The following is a 25,683-nucleotide window of genomic DNA, read 5'->3' on the forward strand; positions in this document are numbered from 1 at the left end:
CAGTCCAGAAATGGGTACACAGAGGGTATGATGTGTGTATAAAGACCCTCTTTCCTCCCATCCGTCTGTTGCACTTTTTAAATATTTTTTAATGTGGATAATTTTTTAAAGTCTTTATTGAATTTGTTACAGCATTGTTCCTGTTTTGTGTTCTGTTTTTTTGGCCGCGAGTCATGTGGGATCTTAGTTCCCCAACCAGGGATTGAAGTCGCACCCTTTGCTTTGGAAGGCAAAGTCCCAACCACTGGACTACCAGGGAAGTCCCTGTTGTACTTTTTTAAAAACAATGACCTGGATGGGGTTAGTGAGTCCATCTCTTGCATGGCAGCCCTGCAGCTATTTGAAACCAGCCATCCAGTCCTCACTTCCCAGGACTCTCATCTCCCTTTAGCCTCAGGGTTGGCCCTCCAGGTTCCCAGGGTTCTGAGTGTCCTGGGAGATTCATCTTAGAACACAGCCTATCAAACCTAGGAGCCCTAGACCACCAGTTCCATAGATGCAGTTGTTCCCATGCAGAGCCCCGGGGGGAAGTCACCATCCTTATATTAGGGATTTTTCTAGTAACCCCAACAGTGTTAACTTTTTGGCAGCTATTTCATGGTGACACAGCTTAAGCCCCACTTTTTAATCCATGCTGTTGTTCAACCACATCTTCCTCATCCCAGATTGAGGGAGATTTTCTTTTCTCTACATGAAGAACTTCACATTTAGCCCATTTCACTGGTTGCATTCTGTTCCCCTTGCTATGTCTTCCCTCTGGTGCAGATGTCAGGGGTCCTTCAACCAGAGCCACAACCTCCCCTAATCCTATGCTGATCTTGGTGCTTCTTGTCTGACAACCACAAACTCCTTAAAGCCAAGTGCGGCGGTGTGAACAAGGGCCAGTTTGAACAGCCATTGGTCCTCAGGTTAACACAGACATGTGATCAGTTGTTGGGGAAACCATTTGACCAGTTGTGAATTCACCTGCTTGTCATCTGGCATCCTCATTCACTTCTCAGGAAAATGGGGAAGAGCTCAAAACACCCAATGGAGCATGGATTCATCATGGTGCCAAATTTCCCAGCCCAACAACCAACAATTAAGCACGCACAAAAAGAGAAATGGGGTTTGCTGGAGCTGAAAGCTGGAAGAGAAGGAAAAGCCTGAGACTGGGACTCATAGTGGAGAAGTTGGAGAATTTAGCTGATGGTTAATGAGGACAGGGTGTGACTTTGGAAACTACAACTTTTAGGAAACTGGAGGCAAACAGAAGTTCCTTGAAAAAAGGAGCTAATCTTAACATTCTGTGCTTCTGGGTCTTCCCTCGTGGTCCAGCAGCTAAGACTCCATGCTCCCAATGCAGGGGGCCAGGGTTTGATCCCTGGTCAGGGAGCTAGATGCCACATGCCCCAAATAAGGGTTCTCCTGCCCCAACTAAAGTTCCTATATGCTGCGATGAAGGTCAAAGATCCTGCCTGCCGCAACTAAAACCTTGAACAGACAAATAAATACAATAATTGTATATATTTTAAAAATTCTGTGCTTCCATACACCTTATAGTATGTTGCTATCTTGCAGTACTGGCTGGCCATATCACTGCCAAGAGCAGGCAACATCCAGGGTCAGAGGTGGGCTTGAAGCAAGTGCTCTAGTCTCTGCCCCCATCCTACTCCCAGGTCTCTCCCTGATAAAGCCGTGCAGTGCTGGAACCAGCGTGAGACACCCTTTTCTCCCCAAGTCTGCTGTCAGTGAGGTCACACTGGTAGCTTGAACGAGATGCCAGAAGCATTTATACCAGAGAAATCAACAAACACTGCAACTGAGCCATCTTTCCTCTGGATTGCTGGTTGTGAAACTCATGTGCATGCTCAGTCACTTAAGTCGTGTCCAACTCTTTGCAACCCCATGGACTGTAGCCCGCCAGGCTCCTCTGTCCATGGGATTTCCCAGGCAAGAATACTGGAGTGGGTTGCCATTCCCATCTCCAGGAGCTCTTCCTGACCCAGAGATGGAACCTGCATCTCCGGCATTGGCAGGTGGATTCTCTACTACTGAGCGACCTGGGAAGCCCATTGTGAAACTCATACAAAGGCATTATCTGAGCCTCTCCTCCTGCCTCCCGTCTCTCACCTATGCTTCATTGTATGGCCCAAATTATATTTTCTAAATGAAAATCTGCCTCTCCACAGGGTGGTATGTTGCTACCACCTCATCTCATTTCCCAACAGCCCTTCAGCACCCTCCTGGCCAGCCCTGTATCATGTCACATGATTTCCTGATCTTACTGTGTCCCCTTTTCCTGAGACCCCAGGGGCCCAGAGGCAAGTCCTCTTCTTTGATCCTCTGACGCCTAGGGGAGACCCCATTAGATCCTGTATCACATTGTGGCTGCTTTGCTTAATCCTTTTCCTTTTTACTGGATGAGTCCCTGCTTATGGGGACCCTCTTCTTTCTTCTGTTTATCTTCTTATCTCTGGATTCTGGCATGCCTCCTGAAACATAGCAAAGCAGAAAGGGAGAGAGAAAAGTGGGAGGAAGGAGGAGAAGGGAAGAAGAAGAAAAAGAAGGAAAGAAAAAAGGAAGGGAGGGAGGGGGAGAAAAACCAGCCAGCCCAAATCACTCATGAACTGGCCAGTTAGAAGCAAGGGGAGGGGGATTTCATGAAGGGTTGGGAAAATAGGGGCACCCAGAAGTCACCTGGAGGGAAAAAGGCTCTGCCCAGCTGTAGGGCTCAGAGCCCTTGAGCTAGTGAGAGAACAGAGGTTCTGTGAACAAGAAAGGGCAGGTCTCCCACCCCCCGAGAGCCAGCCCCAGTCAGGTGACCTCTGGTCACAAAGTGCTGGAAAGAGAATGATCTGGAGTGGGTAATGTGTGCGGAGGTGGCAGGCTGAAAATGCAATAGAGTCTCAGTAGAGGTTTTTTGAATGACATTGAATTAGAGCTGGCATTAATCACAACCTTCCTGGGTCCTTCCTTTGCAAGGTAGTGGGGAGGGATGCTTGGAGAGGAGGGGAAGGGATTAAACAAGTGATGGATTGGGCTTCCCCAGGGTGAGCAGAATGCTGCCACCCAGTGGGAACTGGGGTTTGAAAGGGCTTGGGCTGGGGAGGGGCACTGCCTGGAGCCAGTAGGGCCCGGCTTCCCAGAAACACAGGCCTGGCTCCCCAAGACTGCAAGGTCATTGCCAATTCGTTAAGTGGCTGTTCTCAGCAGGCCTCTGCAGAGGAAAGGCATGTGTTCCCCATTTTGTTGATGTGGAAACGGCAAGAGGAAGTGACTCAGAGACAGAGTGGAAATAAAGTGTGTGTCTCATGACATTCTGGCTTCTGCTGGACGCAGAGGACTGGCCTTTCAACTGTGTCCTGGGGGGCCTCCTTCCATGTACAGAACAGACGATGGCTCTAAGTGTGAGCAGAGGGTTGGAGGTGGAGGTGATCTTTTCAGGTGCCAAGGTAGATGGAGTGGGTGGCACTGGTACTGGAGATAGGAAGGATTGTCACAACCCCCTGAGCCTTGACTTACTGGCTCTGTTTAATCTTTTACAAGCAGACACTGGTATTGGGTTTCTGGTTCTTTCTTCTGCCAAGTCACAGGCATTTAAAAAAATACACGTGCCAGGGAATCTATCTAAGTAATCTCTGATTTTTCAGAAAATTCTCTAGGATAGGTAATGTTAGCCTCCTATCCCAAGAAAGGAAACTGAGGTCTTGAGAGATATCCTTGTCCAGATCACACAGCTGATAAGCAGCAGAGACTGAAGGCCACCACATTGCCTAACTGTGAAATCCCTCGTGAGCAACGCCCCAGACTTGTGCAGCATGGCAGCCCCGAGGACATGAGTTTTAAACCAGGTTCAAATGAGTCAGGTGTCTGTGCTCTCTTCCTGATACTGTGCCATCTTTCTGACTAATGGTGCCCTGTCTCTGCTCCCTGAATCCAGGGCAGAACTTCCAATCCTCAAGCCTTTGCCTTTTACCCTTGGAACTCCCAGTGTCACCTCAAGTCTGGTTGCCCAAGAGGCCCAGCTTCAATGTCAGTTGCCAAAGGCTATTACTGTCATCTCATAAATTAATGAACATTGGAAAACCAAACCAAAAAAAAAAGGTGGAAAGACAAAGAATGAAACACTGCCCCTGCGCCTCAAATGAAATACATTGAGTTTTATGATGGATCCTCCATAGTGTCCTTATTTTTATCATTTTTCCAAGGACGCAGCAAAATATCCCAAAGGCCATCATCCACCTGCCAGCTGCTGTTTGGGAACTCTGTCCCATCCCAGCCTGATGTCTCAAGGTACAAGGGCTGGTTGGTGGCAGAGCCGGACACTTGGTTGGCAGGACGTGATACCATGGGCCCTCTAATCTTTGGCAACTCGGCAGCCTTAATTCTCTGCCCTTACCAGTTGTGTGATCTGGACAAAGTCACCTCACTGGACCTCTCTAACATTACCTATCCTGCAGACTCTTTCTAGAGGATGAACGATTGCTTACACAAGCTCCCTAACACACCGTGTGTGTTCAGTAAGATGTAATGTTACCTTGCAACATCTTCAAAAACAAGAGTATGTTTTCCTAACAGAAACAGACTCATAGACTTAGAGAATGAACTCATGGTTGCCAGGGAAGAGGATGGGAAGAAGGGATAGTTAGGGAGTTTGGGATGGATGTATACACCTTGCTATATTTAAAATAGATAGCCAACAAGGACCTACCGTATAGCATAGGAAACTCTTCTCTATGTTGTGTGGCAGCCTGAATGGGAGGGGGTTTGGGGAGAGAATGGATACATGTATATGTATGGCTGAGTCCTTTCACTCTCCACCTGAAACTATCACAACATTGTTAATCAGCTATCCTTGTTCAGTTGCTAAGTCATGTCTGACTCTTTTCTACCCCATAGACTACAGAACACCAGGCTTCCCTGTCCTTCACTATCTGCTGGAGTTTGCTCAAACTCATGTCCATTGAGTTGGTGATGGTATCTAACCATCTCATCAGCTATACTCCAATATAAAATAAAAAGTTAAAAATAAATAAATCTCCTAATTTTCCCCCTGCCTCCTTCAGGCAGGTGAATGTCTCATGTTCAGGAAGAGTGTCCTGTATTTTTTTTCCTGAAGTCTTCAGGGACGCAAAGACTGTTCAGCTTCCGTCAGTGCCCTTGGCAGGTCTTGTCCAAGACGTTCTTAGAGCCAATCAAAACTTTTCCTGTTTTAATTTGAGCCCATTTCCTTGTGTTTGTTATTCTTTGGCTCTGACTTGGGCAGATCTGGGGGCTGGGAGGCAGCCCGGAGCCCACACTGGCTCACTGCCAGGGTTCTCCCCAGGGTGGTGGGATGGTCTCTGCTCTGGTAGTGCTCACGGGGTCTGGGGCTGGACGGGACGCAGGGAGAAGGGGTCACCAGGCTGCAGTCCAGGTCTGGACTGGAGGGCAGGGGTTTTGATTCACACATGGAGAGCCAGAGGATTTTGTGATCATCAAAATCCAGAGGCAAGCCGTCAATGAGAGATTCAAGTTATCAGGCAAAGTCTGGAAGGACAGGCAGGTTGTGTTGTCATGAAGCATGAGCTAGAGTCATTGGGTTATTCTCCTGTCTTCCACACTGCGTCCACTGCCATACGTTGGTAGACTGAAATCAGCCGTGGTGGGCTGGGAGAGAAGACCGTGCATGAGGCTGAGGGCTGTTTTCTCTAAGACCCCAAAGGCAGGTGACTGAGGCTTTGATTATAGAACACCTTTCAGTTACTCAGCTTCAGAGAGTTCAGGAGGGACTCCTTTGGCAGTTCACTGCAGATCTGTACTGACAGCTGGTGGTTTCAGATGCCCTTGACGGAGTTGCCACGTGTCATCAGAGATGTGGGTACCACCTTTCTGGACTGAGGTCTTTTGCCCAGACTCTTAAGTCCCTCCAGGACCTGTCATGACCACATCTTAGCTTGGGAAGGGGTGACGCTCTCTAAGCCAGGAGGGTTCAAGACTCTTTACAGATTGGGATGTTCCATGTTGGGCTGACACTTTTTTTTTTCTTTGCATGGAGTTTGTGCCAATGCCAGTGGTATCAGGGTACAGAGATCTCCCATCTACCCCCTGCCCTCAAACATGCATAGTCACCCTGGCTGCCAACATCCCCCACCAGAGTGGCACCTTCATTACATTCTGGTGGGTAGTGTATGTTCAATCGCTCAGTCATGCCCAGCTCTTTGCAGTCCCGTGGACTGTAGCCCACCAGGTTCCTCTGTCCTTGGAATTTTCCCATCAAGAGTACTGGAGTGGGTTACCATTTCCTTCTCCAGGGGATCTTCCCAACCCAGGGATTGAACCTGCATCTCCTGCTTGGCAGGCAGATTATTTACCACTGAGACACCTGGGAAGCCCAGGTCCTTATTAGTTATCTATTTTATATGTAGTAGTGTGTATATGTCAGTCCAAATCTCCCAATTTATCCCTCCCCTCCCCTTACTCTCTGGCAACCAGAAGTTTGTTCTCTACATCTGTGACTCTATTTCTGTTGCATGAATAAGTTCACTTTTCACTCCATCCTTCAGCCCCCAACTCCTAGTCTAGGAATGTCCCCCTAAAATCACAGTCTCTTGTTAGAAGGGAGAGATTTCTCTGTAGGAATGGGTTTTGATGAGAACTAAACTTAGTCTAGAACGGAAGTTCCCAACCTAGCCTGAATGTTAGAAACATCCTTGGAAACTTAAAAATACCAATGCCAGACCTCCCCCAGACCACCTTACTGACAATCTCTGGGCATGGGTCTGGATTTATACTTTCTTAACAGCTTCCCAGGGGATATTAATGTGGAGCCAAGGTTGGCATCTCCAGTCTGGTGTCAGACTTCCTTTGCTCCCTTTGAGTATTCCTAAAGCAGGAATAGCTTTAGACCAGTGATAGTAAACCCTACAGAGCTGTTGTTGGATCAAGAAGCCAGGGCCAATGTTGGCTGAGATTCGGGGTGAACTGAAGATTCCTAGGATACTTATAGTCCATGTAGATGTCAACCAAACTGTCGTCAGAACTGGGCTGGGTCTTCTAGGGGCCCAGTCGCACCCCCTAACCCCCTCGACACCCCTCCCCCAGCAGAAAGACCTCTCAGATTGGGATGCCAGGGTGCACCTGATATGGTGACAGATGCTCTGGGAGATGACTTCCAGTGGGACCGAGGCTGCCAGCCCTGAAACCCAGGCTGGCGGCTGCAGGTGGGTGCGGGCAAAGCCATCAGCCCCTGGCTGGTCCCCTACCTGGATCCTTTTCTGATTTCCCCATCCCACTGCCCTCCAGGCTACCCATTTTCCACTTCTGTTTCTTCCTGGCTTCTCCACCTTGTCCCTGTTCCTCTCCTGCTATTTTCTACTGTCTTGCTTTTCACTTTTTCTGCTCAGCTGTGCCTTGGAATCATGCTGGGGCCGCCTCCTCTCACAGCTGCGTATGCAAAATGTGGGCCCCTTGCCTAGGAGCCAGTGTGGGAGGAGGAAAGTGATGGGGAGAAGGGGCCCCTCACAGAGAGCACCCGCCTGCACACACCAGATCCCCTGGCTGGTACCTGGATGTTCATTCAGACTGCTCCTTTGCACTTCTGCTTCCCCATCCTCCAAGCTGGATGCCTTTAAGGGGGGTCTTCAGGAGTAGGAGGAGGTGTGCTTGCTGGGTGCTGCCCCTGGGGGGTGAGGCAGGTGGGCCCACGACCATCATTTCAGGGCCATCTCTCTGCTGTCTCCGCAGGACTGCGATGTTCTGGTCCTAGCCGCCGTCAGAGAGGATGTCCAGGGTGTCTGAGGCCCTGAGCCGAGTGAAGGTGGGCACATTACGTCGGTCTGAAGGCCCCGCAGAGCCCATGGTGGTCGTGCCAGTAGACGTGGAAAAGGAAGACGTGAGGATCCTCAAGGTCTGCTTCTATGGCAACAGCTTCAACCCTGGGAAGAACTTCAAACTGGTTAAATGCACTGTGCAGACCGAGATCCGGGTGAGTGTGGCGGGCACCACCTGCTCCATCCATTTGTCCGTCTCTCCCTCACTCTTCCTGGGTGGCTGAGCATCTCTGCTTCAGCCTGACAGCTCTCCTGTATCCACTCCCTGGATGGCAGGGATGAGTGGGCACCAGAGGGATACTCTCCTCCTGCAGCTCTGGGCTTCCTCTCCAAGGCTCTGCTGCTCTAGGGGTGGGGGCAGAGTGTGTAGCCTTCCTTCAAACCCGAGGTCATTTGCTCAAGCTTTGATTTATCTCATTTCAACTTGTTCCTTATTTTTGACATTTGAGGCTCTGCAAGGGATATACATGCTCCCTCTCATCTCAAAGAGCTCACACTCTCATGGAATTGGAATACACAAGTGATTGCATTGAACACAGAACAAGAGGGATTTTCCCAGCCATGCCCTGGATGCTTAGAAATGTCTCTGTGGAGACATTTAGAGGATGGTAACAAACTAGAGATGCCCTTGACCAGGTGCCTGGTTGCCAGGCCCTTTCTGAGGCTGTACTTCAACTGGTTCATTCTCATCCAGAGTCACAGAATCTGTTTTGCAAATCCAAGTACCCACAGTCACCAGGGCACCTTGACACCAGAAAGCTAACTCACCTTAACCAAATGTATGAGAGCTTGTCATCAGAAGCAGAGCCACAATACACCAATTAATTTTAAATGCAACATTTATTGAACAATTCCTATATACATGGGGCTTCCCTGGTGGCTCAGATGGTAAAGAATCCGCTTGCAATGCAGGAGACCCAGGTTCAATTCCCAGGTCAGGAAGATCCCCTGGAGAAGGACATGGCAACCCACTCTAGTATTCATGCCTGGAGAAATCCATGGACAGAAGAGCCTGGCGGGCTACAGTCCATGGAGTCACAGAGTTGGACATAACTAAGCAACTAACACTTTGCTTTCTTTCCTATATACATGCCTGAATCAACCCCTCTACATTATCTGGTTCAACCTTTGCTATAGATACAGCAAAGATATCACTTTCCACTGCTCAGAGTATTCCTTTCCGATGATGCGAAAGTAAGCCAAGGCCAAACTGATTCTCCAGAGATGGCTTTGCTGGGTTTGTCATTTGAACAAAGGAAGCAGGAGGATCTTGGGAACACTCATCAGATCTGAGAGAGCTGGATGAACCATCTCTAGTCCTGTAATCAACAACCCTGCCATGTCCCAGAAGTCACCATTTCCCAGACTCAGAAAGCATCTCTTCCAGTCGGCACTGGCAGCAGCCTCTCCACGTCTGTGCATTTGGCTGCCTTCTGTCTGTAACAGCACACGCTGTGCTTCAACACGCTGAGCCGAATGTAATTGCTTAGGTCTCTGTCTTGGCCTATTGTCACAATTGATTCTGGGTTGGTTCTTCCTCCTGTTTCCTATAACTGATCTGATGAGGGCCTTGTCTGCATCTTATGGTTCCAGATATGTGTGTACAATTGTGTCCCAGCAGAAAGTCCTAGGCACTTTCCTCCAAAAGGATGTTTTCAGATCTCCGTAACTCTCTACTTCTTGAGCCTTCCTTTGAGTATATCATCTTTGCAGATAGCTGATGCCATCTACAATGGGGTTTACTAGTTTAATTTCAGAAGGCAATCTAATTTCCATGTTTGGAGCACCTTCTTGCCCTTTGGGGCTGAAACCCAAAGAGCATGTAGTTAAACTAATCATATTAGGATGTGCTCTGTGGTGTGCATGCATGCTAAGTTGCTCAGTCGTGTCCAACTCTTTTCAACCCCATGTACTGTAGCCCATGCTCCTCTGTCCATGGGATTTCCCAGGCAGGAATACTTGTGTGGATAGCCATCCCCTTCTCTAGGGTGCCTTCCCATCCCAGGGACTGAACCCAGGGCTCCTGCATTGCAGGCAGATTCTTCACCATCTGAGCCACCGGGGAAGCCCGTGTTCTGTGGAGGTATGGTGAAAAGGGACCCAAAAGGATTGGTGGATTGGAAGAGGCAGTACTGAAGAGGGCTTTCTAAGAGGAGAACACGGCAAGAACAAAGACAGGGAGGCTGCTGAACAGTGGGTAGTTGGGTTTGGCTGGGGCATGGGTTATATTTAGAAAGGTATCTAGAGTCAAGATCAGAAAGGAAATTTGATGGCGGATAAGGGAGGGCCTAGAATATCAAGCTGAGAAATCTGGGCTCAGACAGGCACTAGAGACACACAGCTTTCAAGAAAGAGAGGCTTTCCTGGAGCCATCTGATGTCTTGCTGGGTGCTTAAGGGGAAAAAATACAAAAGCCTACAGAAAGGGCGAGGAGACCTGAGCTTAGAAAGAATGGTTCAAGGACTTCCCTGGCATCCAGTGATGAAGACTTCACCTTCCAATGAAGGGGGTACAGGTTCAACCCCTGGTCAAGAGCTAAGATCCCACATGCCTCATGGCCAAAAATCCAAAACACAAAACAGAAACACTGTTGTAACACATTCAATAAAGACTTTAAAAATGATCCACATCAAAAAATCTTAAGAAAAAATGAAGAATGGCTAGTACTTGAAGTATTATCTGGAGAAGTATAAAAACAGAGGTGGAAAAAGAACAAAAAAGAAGTGGTAGCCTCCTAAGAGTTTATGTCCCAGCCTTCTGATTTTTCCTGTTTCACATCTGTCCTAGAGGCAACATGTCACCTGCTCACTGAAAATGTCCATGCCTTTAAAATCATCTAGACCTTGAGCTTTATATCATTCCACCCTTACTGGTTGTATGGCCTTAGACCTAACACTTAGCCAACCTGGCCCAGTCCCCTCACCTAGGGACTATGCCTGCCTGTAGCCTCATTGTTAAGGATCAGAGATGGTAGATGAGAAACATCCAGAATATAGCAGGAGCTCAGTCCTTGGAAGTTATTGACTGTGTGGGTATTATGTCTTTACCCTGCTCAAGAATCTCCAAGGGTTTCTAATCGCCTGTAGAATAAAATTAAAATCATCATCTTTTAGTGTTTATCCACTTACCTGTCATATCTTCAAGTAAAGTAAGATGATCAGATTTGTAGTTTGAAACAGTTTGTAGTGTCCTGTAAGATGTTAGGAAGCACATTCTGGAATAGGTTTTTTTATGGTTGAAGGAGTTTGGAGATGCTTGGTTAAATAATTCTGAACCAATTCCTTGGTGACAGGACTTCTTAGAATCTTTAATATGCTGTTCTGCATGATGGGTTCTAATAAAGAGCCACAGCAGTGATGTTCTCTTCAGTTCAGTTCAGTTCAGTCCCTCAGTCATATCCGACTCTTTGCAACCCCATGAACTGCAGCACGCCAGGCCTCCCTGTCTATCACCAACTCCCAGAGTTCACTCAAACTCACGTCCATCGAGTCGGTGATGCCATCCAGCCATCTCATCCTCTGTCGTCTCCTCCTCCTGCTCCCAATCCCTCCCAGCATCAGAGTCTTTTCCAATGAGTCAACTCTTCGCATGAGGTGGCCAAAGTACTGGAGTTTCAGCTTTAGCATCATTCCTTCCAAAGAACACCCAGGACCAATCTCTTTCAGAATGGACTGGTTGGATCTCCTTGCAGTCCAAGGGACTCTCAAGAGTCTTCTCTAACACCACAGTTCAAAAGCATCAATTCTTCGGTGCTCAGCCTTCTTCACAGTCCAACTCTCACATCCATACATGACCACAGGAAAAACCATAGCCTTGACTGGATGGACCTTTGTTGGCAAAGTAATGTCTCTGCTTTTGAATATGCTATCTAGGGTGGTCATGACTTTCCTTCCAAGGAGTAAGCGTCTTTTAATTTCATGGCTGCAATCACCATCTGCAGTGATTTTGGAGCACCCAAAAATGAAGTCTGACACTATTTCCACTGTTTCCCCATCTATTTGCCATGAAGTGATGGGACCAGATGCCATGATCTTCGTTTTCTGAATGTTGAGCTTTAAGCCAACTTTTTCACTCTCCACTTTCACTTTCATCAAGAGGCTTTTTAGTTCCTCTTCACTTTCTGCCATAAGGGTGGTGTCATCTGCATATCTGAGGCTGTTCTCTTAAGTCAGTCATTTCTTATTTGCCTAAGAAACCCTTTCTCCTATAAGTTGGACAGCCAGTTCTCTAAGAAATCATTTAGGGATCTGTTTTCCCTCAACTCCTACCAAAGTACAAAAAGTATAGGAGAGAGGAAAGGCTGGTGAAAGGCAGAAGAATTAGAAAGCCATGGCTGTAGTGTAGGTGGGATATGATAAACTAAGGGAGTGGCATAGGTGACAAAGACAAGTCAGCAGATCCAAGTGCATCTAAACAGGCAGAATCAATAGAACTTGATGATTAACCTGATGTAGGGAGGAAGAGGAAGAAAGGAAACAAGGATGACTCAAGCTTTTGCTTGGGCCACTGAATGGGCGTTGGTACCATTCATTGAGATACCAACAGAGAAAGGAAGGGCATTCTGAGATTTCAGCTTTATGAGTGTTCTGTTTGACATCTTTATGAAACACCCTCATAGAAGGGCATGGACTTGGAGCTGAGGAGGGAGAAAGGCCCTAGAGATGAGGATTTGGGAGTCATTATGCAGTGGATATCATATGAATAGGTAGGATCACCCATGGAGAATGAGAAGAGCAAAAGAAAGGTTCTAAGTAGGAAACCTTGGGCAATCAACTTCTAAGGGGCTGATCAGTTCAATTCAGTTGCTCAGTCATGTCCGATTCTTTGCAACCCCATGAATTGCAGGATACCAGGCCTCCCTGTCCATCACCAACTCCCAGAGTTCACTCAGACTCATGTCCATCAAGTCAGTGATAACATCCAGCCATCTCATCCTCTGTTGTCCCCTTCTCCTCCTGCCCCCAATCCCTCCCAGCATCAAAGTCTTTTCCAATGAGTCAACTCTTCACATGAGGTGGCCAAAGTACTGGAGTTTCAGCTTTAGCATCATTCCTTCCAAATAAATCCCAGGACTGATCTCCTTCAGAATGGACTGGTTGGATCTCCTTGCAGTCCAAGGGACTCTCAAGAGTCTTCTCCAACACCACAGTTCAGAAGCATCAATTCTTCAGCGCTCAGCCTTCTTCATAGTCTAACTCTCACATCCATACATGACCACTGGAAAAACCATAGCCTTGACTAGACAGACTTTAGTCAGCAAAGAGGGGCAAATGAAGGAAAAAAGAAGAATCATCCAGAGGAAGATGAAAAGAACCAAGAGAGCAGAAAGGAGAGACAAAGGCAGAGGAAACGTTGAGGAAAGAGTGGTTAGCTGTCAGATTCTCAGAAAGGTCAAGTCAGATAAGGCTAAAAATAGATTCATTGACTTTATCAGCAGGTGCTATAATGCTGTTTTTCTGGTCAATTTCAATGAAAAGATGGGGGAAGAAGCCATTGTGCAGTCAGTTGGAGAGCAGAGACAGTGAATGTTACCATTCCAGAGAGGCTTTGCTCATGTAAGGAAGGAAAGAGGAAAAGGCAAGAGGAACAGTGTTACTGGCAAAGGAAAGAGCTTTGGCTAAGATCCTGAAGTGACCAATACACCTGTTAGTTTTGAGGCTAAAGGATGTCCAAGGTTGACTAGCTAAACCATTTTAACAATTTTGGATTTTACCCCATCTTCCATGGAGAGCTACTGATATAGTTTAAATATGTGAGTGACATGAGATTGTGTTTTTAAAAGATCACTTGGGTTACACGGTGGAAAATAGATTGGAGAGGGCAAGAATGGATGTAAGAAGATGTTAGGGGGCTATTGTGATGATCCAGATAAGAGATGATGGTAGTTTAGATTAAGACTGTAGCCATGGAGGTGATGGTGGTGATCACGATGGTGATGGTGATCTTGAAAGGGTTGATGGTGCTGGTGGTGGTGATAATGGTGCTGGTGGTAATGATGGTGGTGATAATAAGGATGACATTTATGGTGATGGTGATGGCAGTGATGATGGTGGCAGTAGTAGTGACGATGACGGCGGTGGAGATGGTGAGGATCGATGATGATGATAATGTTGATGGTATTGATGGTGGTGATGATGATGATGGTGTGATGGTGATGGTAGTGATGGTGATGATGGTAGTGATGGTGGTGATGGTAGTGATGGTGATGATGGTGGTAGTGATGTAATAGTGGTACTGCTTATGGTGGTGGTGGTGATAATAGCAACTAGCAGTTTTGAAAGTGCATCATAGGCATTATCTCATCAACTTCTCAGAAGAATCCTAGAAGCACGCACTACTATTATCTCCATTCTCTATACATGGAAATAAGGTTCAGCAGTGTTAAGCAAATTGCTAGTAAGTGGTGGAACCTGTTTTCAAACTCAGGCAATCTTCTTCCAGAGCCTGCACTCTTAATCACCATGGTCTATGGAGAGAAGTGATTGTAATCCAGAAAATTTAAGAGATGAAAATGAAAGGTTTTGCTAATGAACCAGAGATTCAGAAACAAAGAAGAAGGTGTCAAGAACAGCAGCCCTAGTTCAGGTGGTCAGGGTCCCAACTCCTTAAGGTGAAAGACGCTTGAAGAGAAACTGGTTGGAGAGTGGGGAGATCCCAGAACCAGTTGTGGACTGTGGAGTGCAATTGGGATGCTCTGACATTTTCATGTTACGTTATATATGCGAATTCTTCCCTGGCGGCTCAGACAGTAAAGCGTCTGCCTACAATGCGGGAGACCTGGGTTTGATCCCTGGGTCGGGAAGATCCCCTGGAGAAGGAAATGGCAACCCACTCCAGTACTCTTGCCTGGAGAATCCCATGGACGGAGGAGCCTGGTGGGCTACAGTCCATGGGGTAGCAAAGAGTCGGACATGAATTCACTTTCACTTTCACTTTCACTATATATGTGAAGATGTTGAGTAGACTGTTTGATACATGATTCTGGAGGAAAAACTGGGCTGGAGATAGACACTTGGATCTTGTCAGCCTCTGCATGGTGGTTAAAGCCGTGAATGTGGGTAAAATCATCAAAGAAGAAGTCCTGAATAATTTCATCATCCATCCCACAAGGATGTGTTGAGTGCCCCCATGTACCTGGCACCATACCGGTTATGGCATGGAAGTAAAATCAAACCCCCAAATACAAATACAATCCCTGCTTTCAGTGGGCTTTCAGGCCAAGGACCCACAGAAATGAATGACATTGACCCCCACTGATGAATGAACCTTTACAAATGGAGACAAGTGCTCCGACACGAAGACAGAAATTCTGTGAGAGCACAGAGTACAAAAGAGCTTGGTCTAAACATCAAGGAACTGTTTAGCTATTCATGGCCTGTTTGTAGATGCTATGTTCCAGTCATGTAGATCCAGACCAGTTTCCCTGCCTGGACTGGGCCCTCCCACCCTCTGCTTCTAGTATTTCTTTCCCCAGCTGGGCTTCATCCTCCGATGGATTTTTCTCCTTGCAGCTCTGTATCTTCTTTCACCATCTTCTCTGCGTCAAAGTACTGCCAGTCCTTTCAAGCTTGCCAAGCACTTGTCCTTCCACAAGAACACTCCAGAAATTCTGACCTCCAAATAGTGGAGGTGTCAGAATTGTGTCTGATGGAATAGAAGCCATGCAGAATGGCCCTGGCACAGTCCACTTGGCAACACATTTCCAAAACGTAGTTGCTACATGTGTACTTGCCGATCTCATGTTTTCCCCTTTTTTCTCAGCCTCTTTCTGCATAAATACAGTTGCCTCAAGATGTTTTCTCTAGGTTGTTAAAAGCTTTGTAAATAAGCTCTGGCCCCTGTGTTTAGGACCCAACAGAAATTAGACAGGTGTTGGAGAGAATGGAGCAACGTGCTGAATGAGAAATGGAGACTGCTCCTCTTGATTTCCTGTTTCCCTTTTGTTTGATATTCATAGGAAAATGTGTGTGGGGGGAGCTCTGGAGCAAGTGGAGGCTTCTATCATCATATATTTTTCTAACATGCTAATTTGCTTGTCTGGGAAAGAGGTTAAGATAACACTTTGCAAACAAGCAGCTGAGTGCCGCCCAGACATGCCCACACAGGGCGTCTCTCTTTGACTCTTACAGCCTCTCCTTTCTCTCTCCTGTCTCCCTCCTCTTTTCTCCTTCTCTTCTCTTTCTTTAGGGTGGGTTGACCATATGTCCCAGTTGTATGGGAGAGTCCTTCTTTCCACACACTGTCCAGGGATGAATATGAGCAGTACCCCTGCCAATCTCGAGAGCATCATGATTCGGAGGATAAATCACCTACGGCTAAGTGCCTTTCTCACTCCTCTCTGCATAAAACACTGATTGGCTGGTTCATGGTGTTTTCTCTCCCCTGCTGACACCAGCTGACCCACACCCTGCATGGACCCATCTCTCTCCATCAGTGGACCATCTGTGTCTCACACAAGAGGGCCTTAAGCAGAAAATGAGGCACTTGTCTGTGATACGGTGTGGTTCCAAGGATGGCAGCAGAGCCCCCACGTTAAAACCCTCTCCCTCAGCCAGCCTCTATTGTGCTGAAAAGCTATGATCAAGATCTGTCCTTGGGACTTCCCTGGGGGTCCAGTGGTTAGGAGTCCGCACGTCCACTGCAGGAGGTGCGGGTTCACTCTCTGGTCGAGGAACTAAGATCCTGCATGACGTGTACAAAAGAAGACAAACAAACAAAAAGATCCATCCTTCCTTAGTCCCGAAGCATCACCCCACTTAGAATCCACATCTACATCCCCAGGAGGGTCAGAGACAGAGCCATCCTGTGCCCTTTCCCGGATGGTCCAGTTCTGTCCCCTCCCCTCTACAGCAAGGATTCCAGGCTGTGGGGCGGCCAGTAGAGGCCACTCACCTGGTGAGTGAGGAGAGCACAGTCCAGTCCAAAGGCAGCCTGCTGTACACCTGCTTGGACTCATTGCCCTCCCTGTAGATTCAGTGGTCTTACAGTACATCCCAGAATATTCCCAGAGAGGCAGATCTCAGATGCTGCCACCCATTGTCCCTGCCCTACCTTGTCAGACATTCATCCCAGTTACTCTTGAGTTTAAACCTATCACTTAACCAGACACAGGGTATTATGGCTTGAACATGTGCCTCCTCCCCCTAGGTGGCTCAGTGGTAAAGAACCCACTCTGCCAATGCAGGAGACGTGGGTTTGATCCCTGGGTTGGGAAGATCCCCTGGAGAAGGGAATGGCAATCCACTCATCTTCTTGCCTGGAGAATCCCCATGGACAGAGGAGGCTGGTGGCCTACAGTCCATGGCGGTCACAAAGAGTCAGACGTGGCTGAGTGACTGAGCAGGCACACCCCTCCAAAATCTGTACGTGGAAGTCCTGACTCCCAGTGCAGTGGTATTACAAGGTGGGCTTGAGGTCATGACCTTAAGCTCCCATGAGGTCTTAGTGTCCTGAGAAGAAGGCGAAGAGACCAGAGCTCTGTCCCCTGCCATGTGAGGACACAGCCAGAGGGCAGTTCTCTGCAAACCAGGGAGACAACGCCCACAAAGAACGGGGTCTGCCAACACCTTGACCTTGGACTTCTCAGCCTCTCCAACTCTGAGGAGTACATGTTGGCATGTAAGCCACCCAGTCTATGGTCCTGTGTTACAGTAGCCTCAGCAGACAGAGGACCAAAAGTTCCTTGTGGTCAGAGGAGGGTCTACAGGCCACAGTTCATGGGCTCAGGTTGTTTCCAGAACAGTCCAAGCTGCCCTTATCATGTGTCTCTGGGGGCAAGACCATGAGGCTGAGGGGCAAGAGGAAAGGAATTCATGTCCTGGGAAGCTGCTGTTGCTAAGAGAAACGTTACTCTAAAGAGCCACACAAGACCAGCCCCCCATGCATGAGACCAGTCCCTGGAAACCTGAGACAAGGGGTTCAGCCAGGAAACCACAGATCGACACCACAGAGACACAGTGGGACAAAAAAAGGTACATTCACAAGGACGTCCTCCTTTCAGCACCCTCTCCCCATTTCCTGTGTGTGCTTGGCAGCCCAGCCCACCCACCCCCAGCACCCACAGAGGTGAGTGCGAGGCAGCTGTGCAGACCTCTGCGCCCCTTCATTCACTGCGCGCCCAGATCCATGCCGTCGACAAAGCAGCAGTGGGGTGCCGGTGCTCACATTGCTATTTTTAAATGGCAGTGGCGTCCCTGAATGTCCTTGTTAGGCATACGCTTTTAGCACATCCAAATGAATGCTTTCAGAGTGATAAATCATGTTGATGTTATTATTTTGCTCTTCAGGCACTTTTTAAAAATTATCCCCTAGGTGTGTGGAAAACTCAGAACTCGTCCTGCTGTTGTTATTTGTTTCCTGGAGCAGCTGTTGTGAATCACTGTGATCCATGTGGAGTCAAACACAAAAGTGTTTTCTCGCATGGTTCCCAAGGCTGGAAGTCCTGTATCAAGGGGTCCCAGGACTGGGCTCCCTCGGAGGCTCTAGGATGGAATCCTCCTTTGCTTCTCCAGCTTCTGGCCACTCCAGACTTCCTCGGCTTGTGGGATTATGGTTGCATCACTGCACTCTTTGCCTTCATCTTCACGTTCCATTCTCTCTCTGTTTCACTCCTTTGTGTGTCTTTTTATAAGGACACTAGTCATTGGATTTAAGAGCCACCCCCCACCTCAGATAGTCCAGAATGATCTCATCTTGAGATCCTGAACTTGATGGTATCAGCAGAGACCCTTTCTCCAAATGAAGTCATGATCACAGGTTCCAGGACACCCAGACTCATTTTCAGGGGGCCACCATTTAAGCCCTCAGTGGGATCACAATGGCAGATGCTGGTACCCTCATTCAGGAGCCCATAGGCCTGTGTACACAGTAGACAGGGTGATGTGAGTACTTTGCACACCTTTGCACCTCCACACTGACACAAGGCCAAGTGTCAGAAAGTGACCACAGGCTGATGAAGGCCTATCACTTTGCCCTGCCTTCTCCTGGGGCTCTCAGTTGCTGGCCGGCTGTGGGCTGTCCCCACTCCAGCCTGATTCCCATGACAGTCAGCCCGGGTGACACCATAGGCTGGTCCCTTGTCACTCCGCAGGTGTCACAGAGCTCGAAATTCTGATTTTACCCAGTGGCACCTAAATGTGTAATACTGGCTCCAGCTTCCTTCCATGACCCCAGGCCATAGGTACACCTACCTCCCCGCCATCTCCACTGGCTGCCCACCTCTGTGTGAAGAAACAGCTCAGAATCCTCTCCTGAAATTCAGCTTCTCCTCTAGTCTTTCCAGCTCCACCAACTGCAGCTCTGTTCTTTCAGTGACCGTGTCTCCAGCTGTCAACCTCCGAGTCCTCCTTGAATTCTTTCTTTCTGTCACACTCTGTACTTCATGCATTAGGAGATCCTGTCTGCTCGACTATTAAAACATATCCAGCTTCTGAGCATTCCTCCTCAGCACCTCTGCTGCCTCTTCCCTGGTCTAGGCCGACAGCATCTCTTACCTAGAATAACGCATTCACCTCCTTACTGCCTCTGCCTGTATCCCCGTGTGCTCCATTCCACAGGCAGCAGACATGGTGAATTTTTCAAACACAAGTCAGTTAGAGGGGTATAGTTAAGGTACACCTTCGATCATATCACTGCTCTGCGTTAAACTCTCTGGTGCCTACCTTCCTCACCCAAGGTAAAATCCAAAGTGCTTGCCTTGACCTGCAATAGGGCCTGCAGACCAAATATGGCTCACTACCTGTTTTTGTTAACAAATTTGGTTGGGGGGGGGGGTGGGAACCTAACCACACTTGTTTGTGTATTATTTCTGGTGCATTTGAGCTACAATAGCAGAAGTGAATAGTTGCAACAGAAACCATTTGGCCACAAAACCTGAAGTATTTGCTACCTGACCCTTTCCAGAAAAAGTCTGCTGACCTCTGGCCTGGCCTTCTGACATTTTCTGCCGTCATCTCCTCTGTGCCTTCCCCACCTCAGCCCCACTGGCCTCTTTACAGTTCCCCAAATGTGCCAAGCACACAGAGCTTCATAAATGCTCTCCTTGGGAACTCTGTACATCTGGTCCCTTTGCCTGGAAGATCCTTCCCCTCACAAGGCCATCCCTCTCTCCCTGACTTCCTTCAGAGATCCATTCAAATGCCCCCTTATCAGAGACTTTGCTGGCCACTCCACATGGAATGGCTCAGATGTTAAAGAATCTGCCTATAATGGAGGAGATCAAACCCAGGTTTGATCCTTGGGTTGGGAAGATCCCCTGGAAAAGGAAATGGCAATCCACTCCAATATTCTTGCCAGGGAACCCATGGACAGAGGAAACTGGCAGGCCACAATCCAGGGGGTTGCAAAAAGCTGGACACAGCTGAGCACACACAAACACACCACACAGAATAGCAGCCTCTCCTGACCACCATTCTGCTGCCCTGCCTTCTTTGTTTGTCTTCCTGGTATTTATTAGGACCTATGATATTATTATGCTTATTTGTTTTTTGTTAACCCTCCTCTCAACAGAAAATAAGCTCCATGAGAGAGCAACCTTTGGTTTTCCCAGTTTGCTGAATTGAGTAGTTACATAATGATGGATGGGTGGATGGATGAACTCCAGTTATAAAGTCAACAGAGACTGGCTGGAATTCCATGTCTCAACTCTAGATTCCAGCAAGGGAGAGAGACTTTTGGACTGACCTGGTGTGTACAGAGGGCAGTGTCTGGGGTCAGTGGCATTGAATGCTAAGAGATGCTGTGAATAGGGCAGGCAGAGGGGTTCAGATAATCACTACTACAGTCTTCCCAGATGAGGCAGACACGCTAAGTCACCAGGGAGACTGAAAGTATCAGTTTTTCAAGTCACATCCCAAATTCACTGCTTTGAAATCTCAGGTTGCTGGGATTGGTCACTGCCCCGAAGTACCCACTTCTGCCTGCAGGCTGCCCACCTAGCTCACATGCCCTGGAGAAGAATTATCAACCATCACCCAGGTGGGCCGGAGCCCAGGCTACGGAAGCATGGTAGAGGATCTGAAAGCTCACAAGATACTCAGAGTCTTGGAGGAACTGTGAAAAAGTGACAAGAGTAGGTGGGATGGAGTGGGGGGTAGGTGGGTTTCATGGGGTTGGAGGTGGTGCCACTGTGCTCCCGTTTCCCTAATCTGAGCCCTAGAAAGGTTGTACGGTGCCTGCCTCTTGTCAACCTCTAAACAGAGGTGGCTTCCTGGAAAGCTGGGACTATATCTCATTCACCATTGTCTCCCCAGTGGCTACTTAGTGCCTAACAGAAAGCAGACACTCAGGTCTGTACAATAAATGGATGAATGAGTGAATGAGCTGAGCCTGTAGGCCACAGAGGAGACCAGGAATCTCCTACGTCACTTGATGTAAAGACAAGGAGAAAGTTGACCTCAAGGAAGCTTGGCCTTCATAAGTGATAAAGTGTAGGAGAGTTAACAGCATTTCAGCTGGCTTAAAATAGAATCTCCTGTATATTCCTGGGCAAGTCACTTGACCTCCCAGGCTCGCAGTTTCTTCATTTAAAAACTGAATCAAATTAAGTGATCTCTAAATTTACTTAAGAGTCTAGAATTCCGGTCTAAGTTTTATGAGCTTATTAATGTCTGAATATTTGAATATCTGTGGAGTTGTAGATTGTATTGCTGTGGTTGCATCAGTGAGGTTTGCTTTTACATATGAGCTTCCAAGATCCAGAAGGCAAAATAGTTGTTCAACTTAACTTTCATCAAGACCTGAGTGAGTTTGGGCCATTGTTTTTCTCTGATCCTGTGACATTTGCTGTCCAGTCAGCATTTTAATTTTAGAGTGTTATATTGCCCGGGGAGTTTGTATATCTCTTAAGAGCTGATCCTATAAGTTGGGTAGGAGGTCTCTACCGGGTAGCATGTGAGCCAAGCATGTAGGCAAAAGTTACCATTTGTCTTGGACTGGAAGCTGATGTCTGCTCTTATTTCACTGTGGATTTTTTATGCCTCATCTGCTAAACTAAGCCTAATAGCCAAATTTAGACATTTATTTTCAAAGTTTTTTACAAGTATAATATGAATATATGAAAGATGGACATGAATGGAAAACTATAAATCATTTTCTCTCATGAATATATGGGCAAAAATACTCAACAAAATATTAGAAAATTGAATCCAATGATATGTAGAATGGAATACATGTTCATTCAATAATAGTACTTGCTGTTGTTTTTGCTGTTTTTTAGTCTCTAAGTCATGTCCAACTTTTTTTGTGACCCCTTGGACTGTAGCCACCAGGCTCCCCTGTCCATGGGATTCTCCAGACAAGAATACTGGAGTGGGTTGCCATTTCCTTCTCCAGGGGATCTTCTTGGCAGGCAAATTCTTTACCACTGAGCCACCAGGGTATATATATACTACATCTCCCATTTATAATAGAAGCTGTTTTCAAAAGTGATTACAAGCTCTTTATACAATTTTTGTAAAATTATACTAGCACATAAACCCTATGTGGTCCTCCCATCACTTTCATGGTCCTTTTCGAACTATTTGGATTGGTGGCTTATGCTGGGGCTTTTGCTGTTTTTGTAACTGCTGCAGTGAGTTTCTTTGTGTACAGAATATTTCTGGGGTTTGAATCAGTTCATCAGTTTATGCTTTGGCTGCTGTAACAGCGTGGCCACCATAACAGCATGGCCACCGTAACAACACAACACAGGCTGCAGGCCTTAAACAACAGAGAGTTGTTACTCCCAGTTCTGGAAGCTGGAAATCCAAGACCAGGGTGCCAGGAGGGCTGGCTTCTGGTGAGAGCCCTCCTCCTGGCTTGCAGACGGCCACTTCTTGCTGTCCTCACATGACAGAGAAAATGTTCATCACCCTTTTGTCTCGTCTTATAAGGGCACTAGTCTCCTACGTGAGGGCTTCAGTGTCATGACTTATTCACTCCTCAAAGGCTTCACTTCTAGATACCATCGCATTGAGTACTAAGGCTTCAGAGTATGCACTGGGGCTGACACCAGCAGTCTATAGCACACTTCCAGGCATAGAACTAAATCCGAGATATAAACGCATTTCGGATTCTTGATGCTGTGCTGTGCTCAGTCACTCAGTCATGTCCAACACTTTATGACCCCATGGACTGTAGCCCACCGGGCTCCTCTGTCCATGGGATTTCCCAGGCAAGAATACTGGACTGGACTGCCATTTCTTCCTCCAGAGGATCATCCCGACCCGGGATTGAACCCGCATCTCCTGCATTGGCAGGCAGATTCTTTACTGCTGAGTCACTTGGGAAGCCCTTCAGATTCTTGATACTTTGCACTGGGATGGGAGCTCCCCGGATACAGGACTTTCATTCTCTGCTGTATCCACAGCACCTAGAAGGGAGCCTGATGCAAGAGTATGTTAATTATTGAATGCATGGATGAGAATCATTGAGAGGTTTTCTTGTGTAGTTTTTGGTGTCAATACATGCAGAAGAAAACAGTACCAAATAGATGAGTTGGCAGTTCACCCTGAGGGCTGTTCCGCATCTCCTGGAACCTGGCATTTGGAAACATGTAGGGGCCTTCTTTTTTGCTTGTCACATTGTCATCATTGTCAGAATGACGGGGGCAAGGCATTCAGTAGGCTGCAGCCATGGATGCCACATGGCACCACACAGCAAAGAATCATCTGGCCCCAAATACCAATCCCTGTTAGGACTCACTGATGTGAGCTATGGAGCATTATGGTGAAATGAACAACCTGGAACCCATCGCCCTATATGAGAATAAAGCTTCACCAGTCACAATGAAGCAGACTCGCTCTAAGGCAGACACTATACGCCATACAAACAAATCACCGAGTCATGACTTCAAGAGATATTTTGGTAGGAAGACTTTTTCAAAGAAGGACATGAGGGACTTCCCTGGTGATCCACTGGTAAAGGGTCCACCCACCGTTGCAGGAGACAAGTGGGTTTGATCCCTGGTTCTGGAAGATCCCATATGCTATGGAGCAACTAAGCCTGGGCACCTGGAGCCTGTGCTCTACAATAAGGGAAGCTACTACAACGAGAAGCTCGTGCACCTCAACGAAGAGTAGCCCCCACTCACTGCATGCAGTGAGAGTCTGTGTGCAGCAATGAAGACCCAGTGCAGCCAAAAATAAATAAGTGAACAAATGAAAACAGTTAATATTCAAAGAAATGAGAAAGAAAGAAGTGCATGAAGTCCTCTTGGTTCTGTCATAATGGATTATCTCATTCCTCCTCCCTCTATTAATAAATCTCAGCTTGGCAGCCAGAGTCTTTTCTTGGGGTTTATTAGTAAATCCAAACATTTGACAGAACAGTCTTATTCTTAACAGAATATTTTCCAGAGGACACCTCTTATATTCTGTACAAGTCATTTAAAAAGAAGTCCTTTTCCACCTATTTCTGCCTTTCTCAGAACTTCACTTCCTGTCTCTATGTGTGGCTGAAGGGGAAAAGAAGCCTGCTATCATGAGCGTTGCCCTGGGAATGCAAAGCCCTTTGTGGCTTTCTTGCTCCGGGCAGAAGGAAGTCATTTTTGTCTGCACTATTTCTTCCTGGGCGACTTCTCCATGGCCATCACCTGACATCCTCTGAGGCTCATTCATCGTTCGTCAGCCGCCTGCTCCCACCAGGACTATCTTCAGCTTAGAAACAATCTCAGATCCTTTTACCAGAGATGGCTTTCCTTAGCCACCTGGACCCCTTCGATGGAGCTGAAGAGCTGTTACCAGAAGTTACTGATAACCATGGCTTTCTCTTTCTCCCTCAGCCTCTACTCAGATAGTTTCTCCATGGGTCCATTTCCCAGGGTGCCAGCTCCCACTCAGGCTGGGAGAGTCAGAAGAGCCTCTGGTCAGGCAACTTTAGACTCTATTTCAGGCTCTCAAATTTTGTGTCTCAGCTATAGACTTCTTGGGGATCTTTCTGGTGGCTCAGTGGTAAAGAATCCACCTGCAATGCAAGCTGCACGGGTTCTATCCCTGGATTGGGAAGATCCCCTAGAGAAGGAAATGGCAACCCACTCCAGTATTCTTTCCTGGGAAATGCTATGAACAAAGGAGCCTGGTGTGCTACAGTCCATGGGGTTACAGAAGAGTTGGACATGACTTAGTGATGAAAACAATGACAAAATAGACTTCTTGAGTTCATTAATCCAACTCCCAGGATAACTTGACCTTGAGCCAAGCTCATCTCTCCTCCTTTGTCCACCCACCCTGACAATGGCCACTGTTTATCAAGCACCTACTCCTCTGTGTTAGTTTAAGGCTAGGTAAGCTTGCTATGTAAGCTTTCTTCGTAAGCTCTTTACGTGTGTAGAACCCACCAAAAGCTTGGCCAGCTTACTTATCCTTGAAGCCAATCTTAGTAGTATCACATTCCAAAAAATTATTAGTCTGCTATCTAAAAGTCCATTCTGAAGGAGATCAGCCCTGGGATTTCTTTGGAAGAAATGATGCTAAAGCTGAAACTCCAGTACTTTGGCCACCTCATATGAAGAGTTGACTCATTGGAAAAGACTCTGATGCTGGGAGGGATTGGGGGCAGGAGGAGAAGGGGATGACAGAGGATGAGATGGCTGGTTGGCATCACAGACTTGATGGACGTGAGTCTGAGTGAACTCTGGGAGATGGTGATGGACAGGGAGGCCTGGCGTGCTGCGATTCATGGGGTCGCAAAGAGTCGGACATGACTGAGCGACTGAACTGAACTGAACTTGAATCTTTACAGTAATCTCTTAGGGGGAAAATATCATTGAGGGATCACTTTTAAGAAAAATAGCAACATTTCTTAACATTTTAATAATCATATCTTAATATCCAATCGGGTTGACTGCTGGCCAAAAATATCTTTACTTGCATTTTCTAAAAATTCCTGAAATCCAGCCCACGAAGGCTCTTAT

The 25,683-nt window shown here is 47.3% G+C and overlaps 1 protein-coding gene across 5 annotated transcripts in view; it reads left to right on the top strand.

Moving 5' to 3' along the window:
- PTK2B (protein tyrosine kinase 2 beta) overlaps window positions 1-25,683 on the top strand; it is a 137,975-nt gene that overhangs the window by 63,673 nt on the left and 48,619 nt on the right. For all 5 annotated transcript variants that reach the window (XM_005684037.3, XM_005684040.3, XM_005684039.3 and 2 more), the window contains exon 2: window positions 7,708-7,948. In XM_005684037.3, coding sequence (XP_005684094.1) covers window positions 7,745-7,948 — 204 coding nt within the window. In that variant the 5' untranslated portion in view covers window positions 7,708-7,744. The remainder of the gene's footprint in view (window positions 1-7,707; window positions 7,949-25,683) is intronic.

Source organism: Capra hircus, chromosome 8, assembly GCF_001704415.2.
Source record: "Capra hircus breed San Clemente chromosome 8, ASM170441v1, whole genome shotgun sequence".
Taxonomy (NCBI): Eukaryota; Metazoa; Chordata; class Mammalia; order Artiodactyla; family Bovidae; genus Capra; species Capra hircus.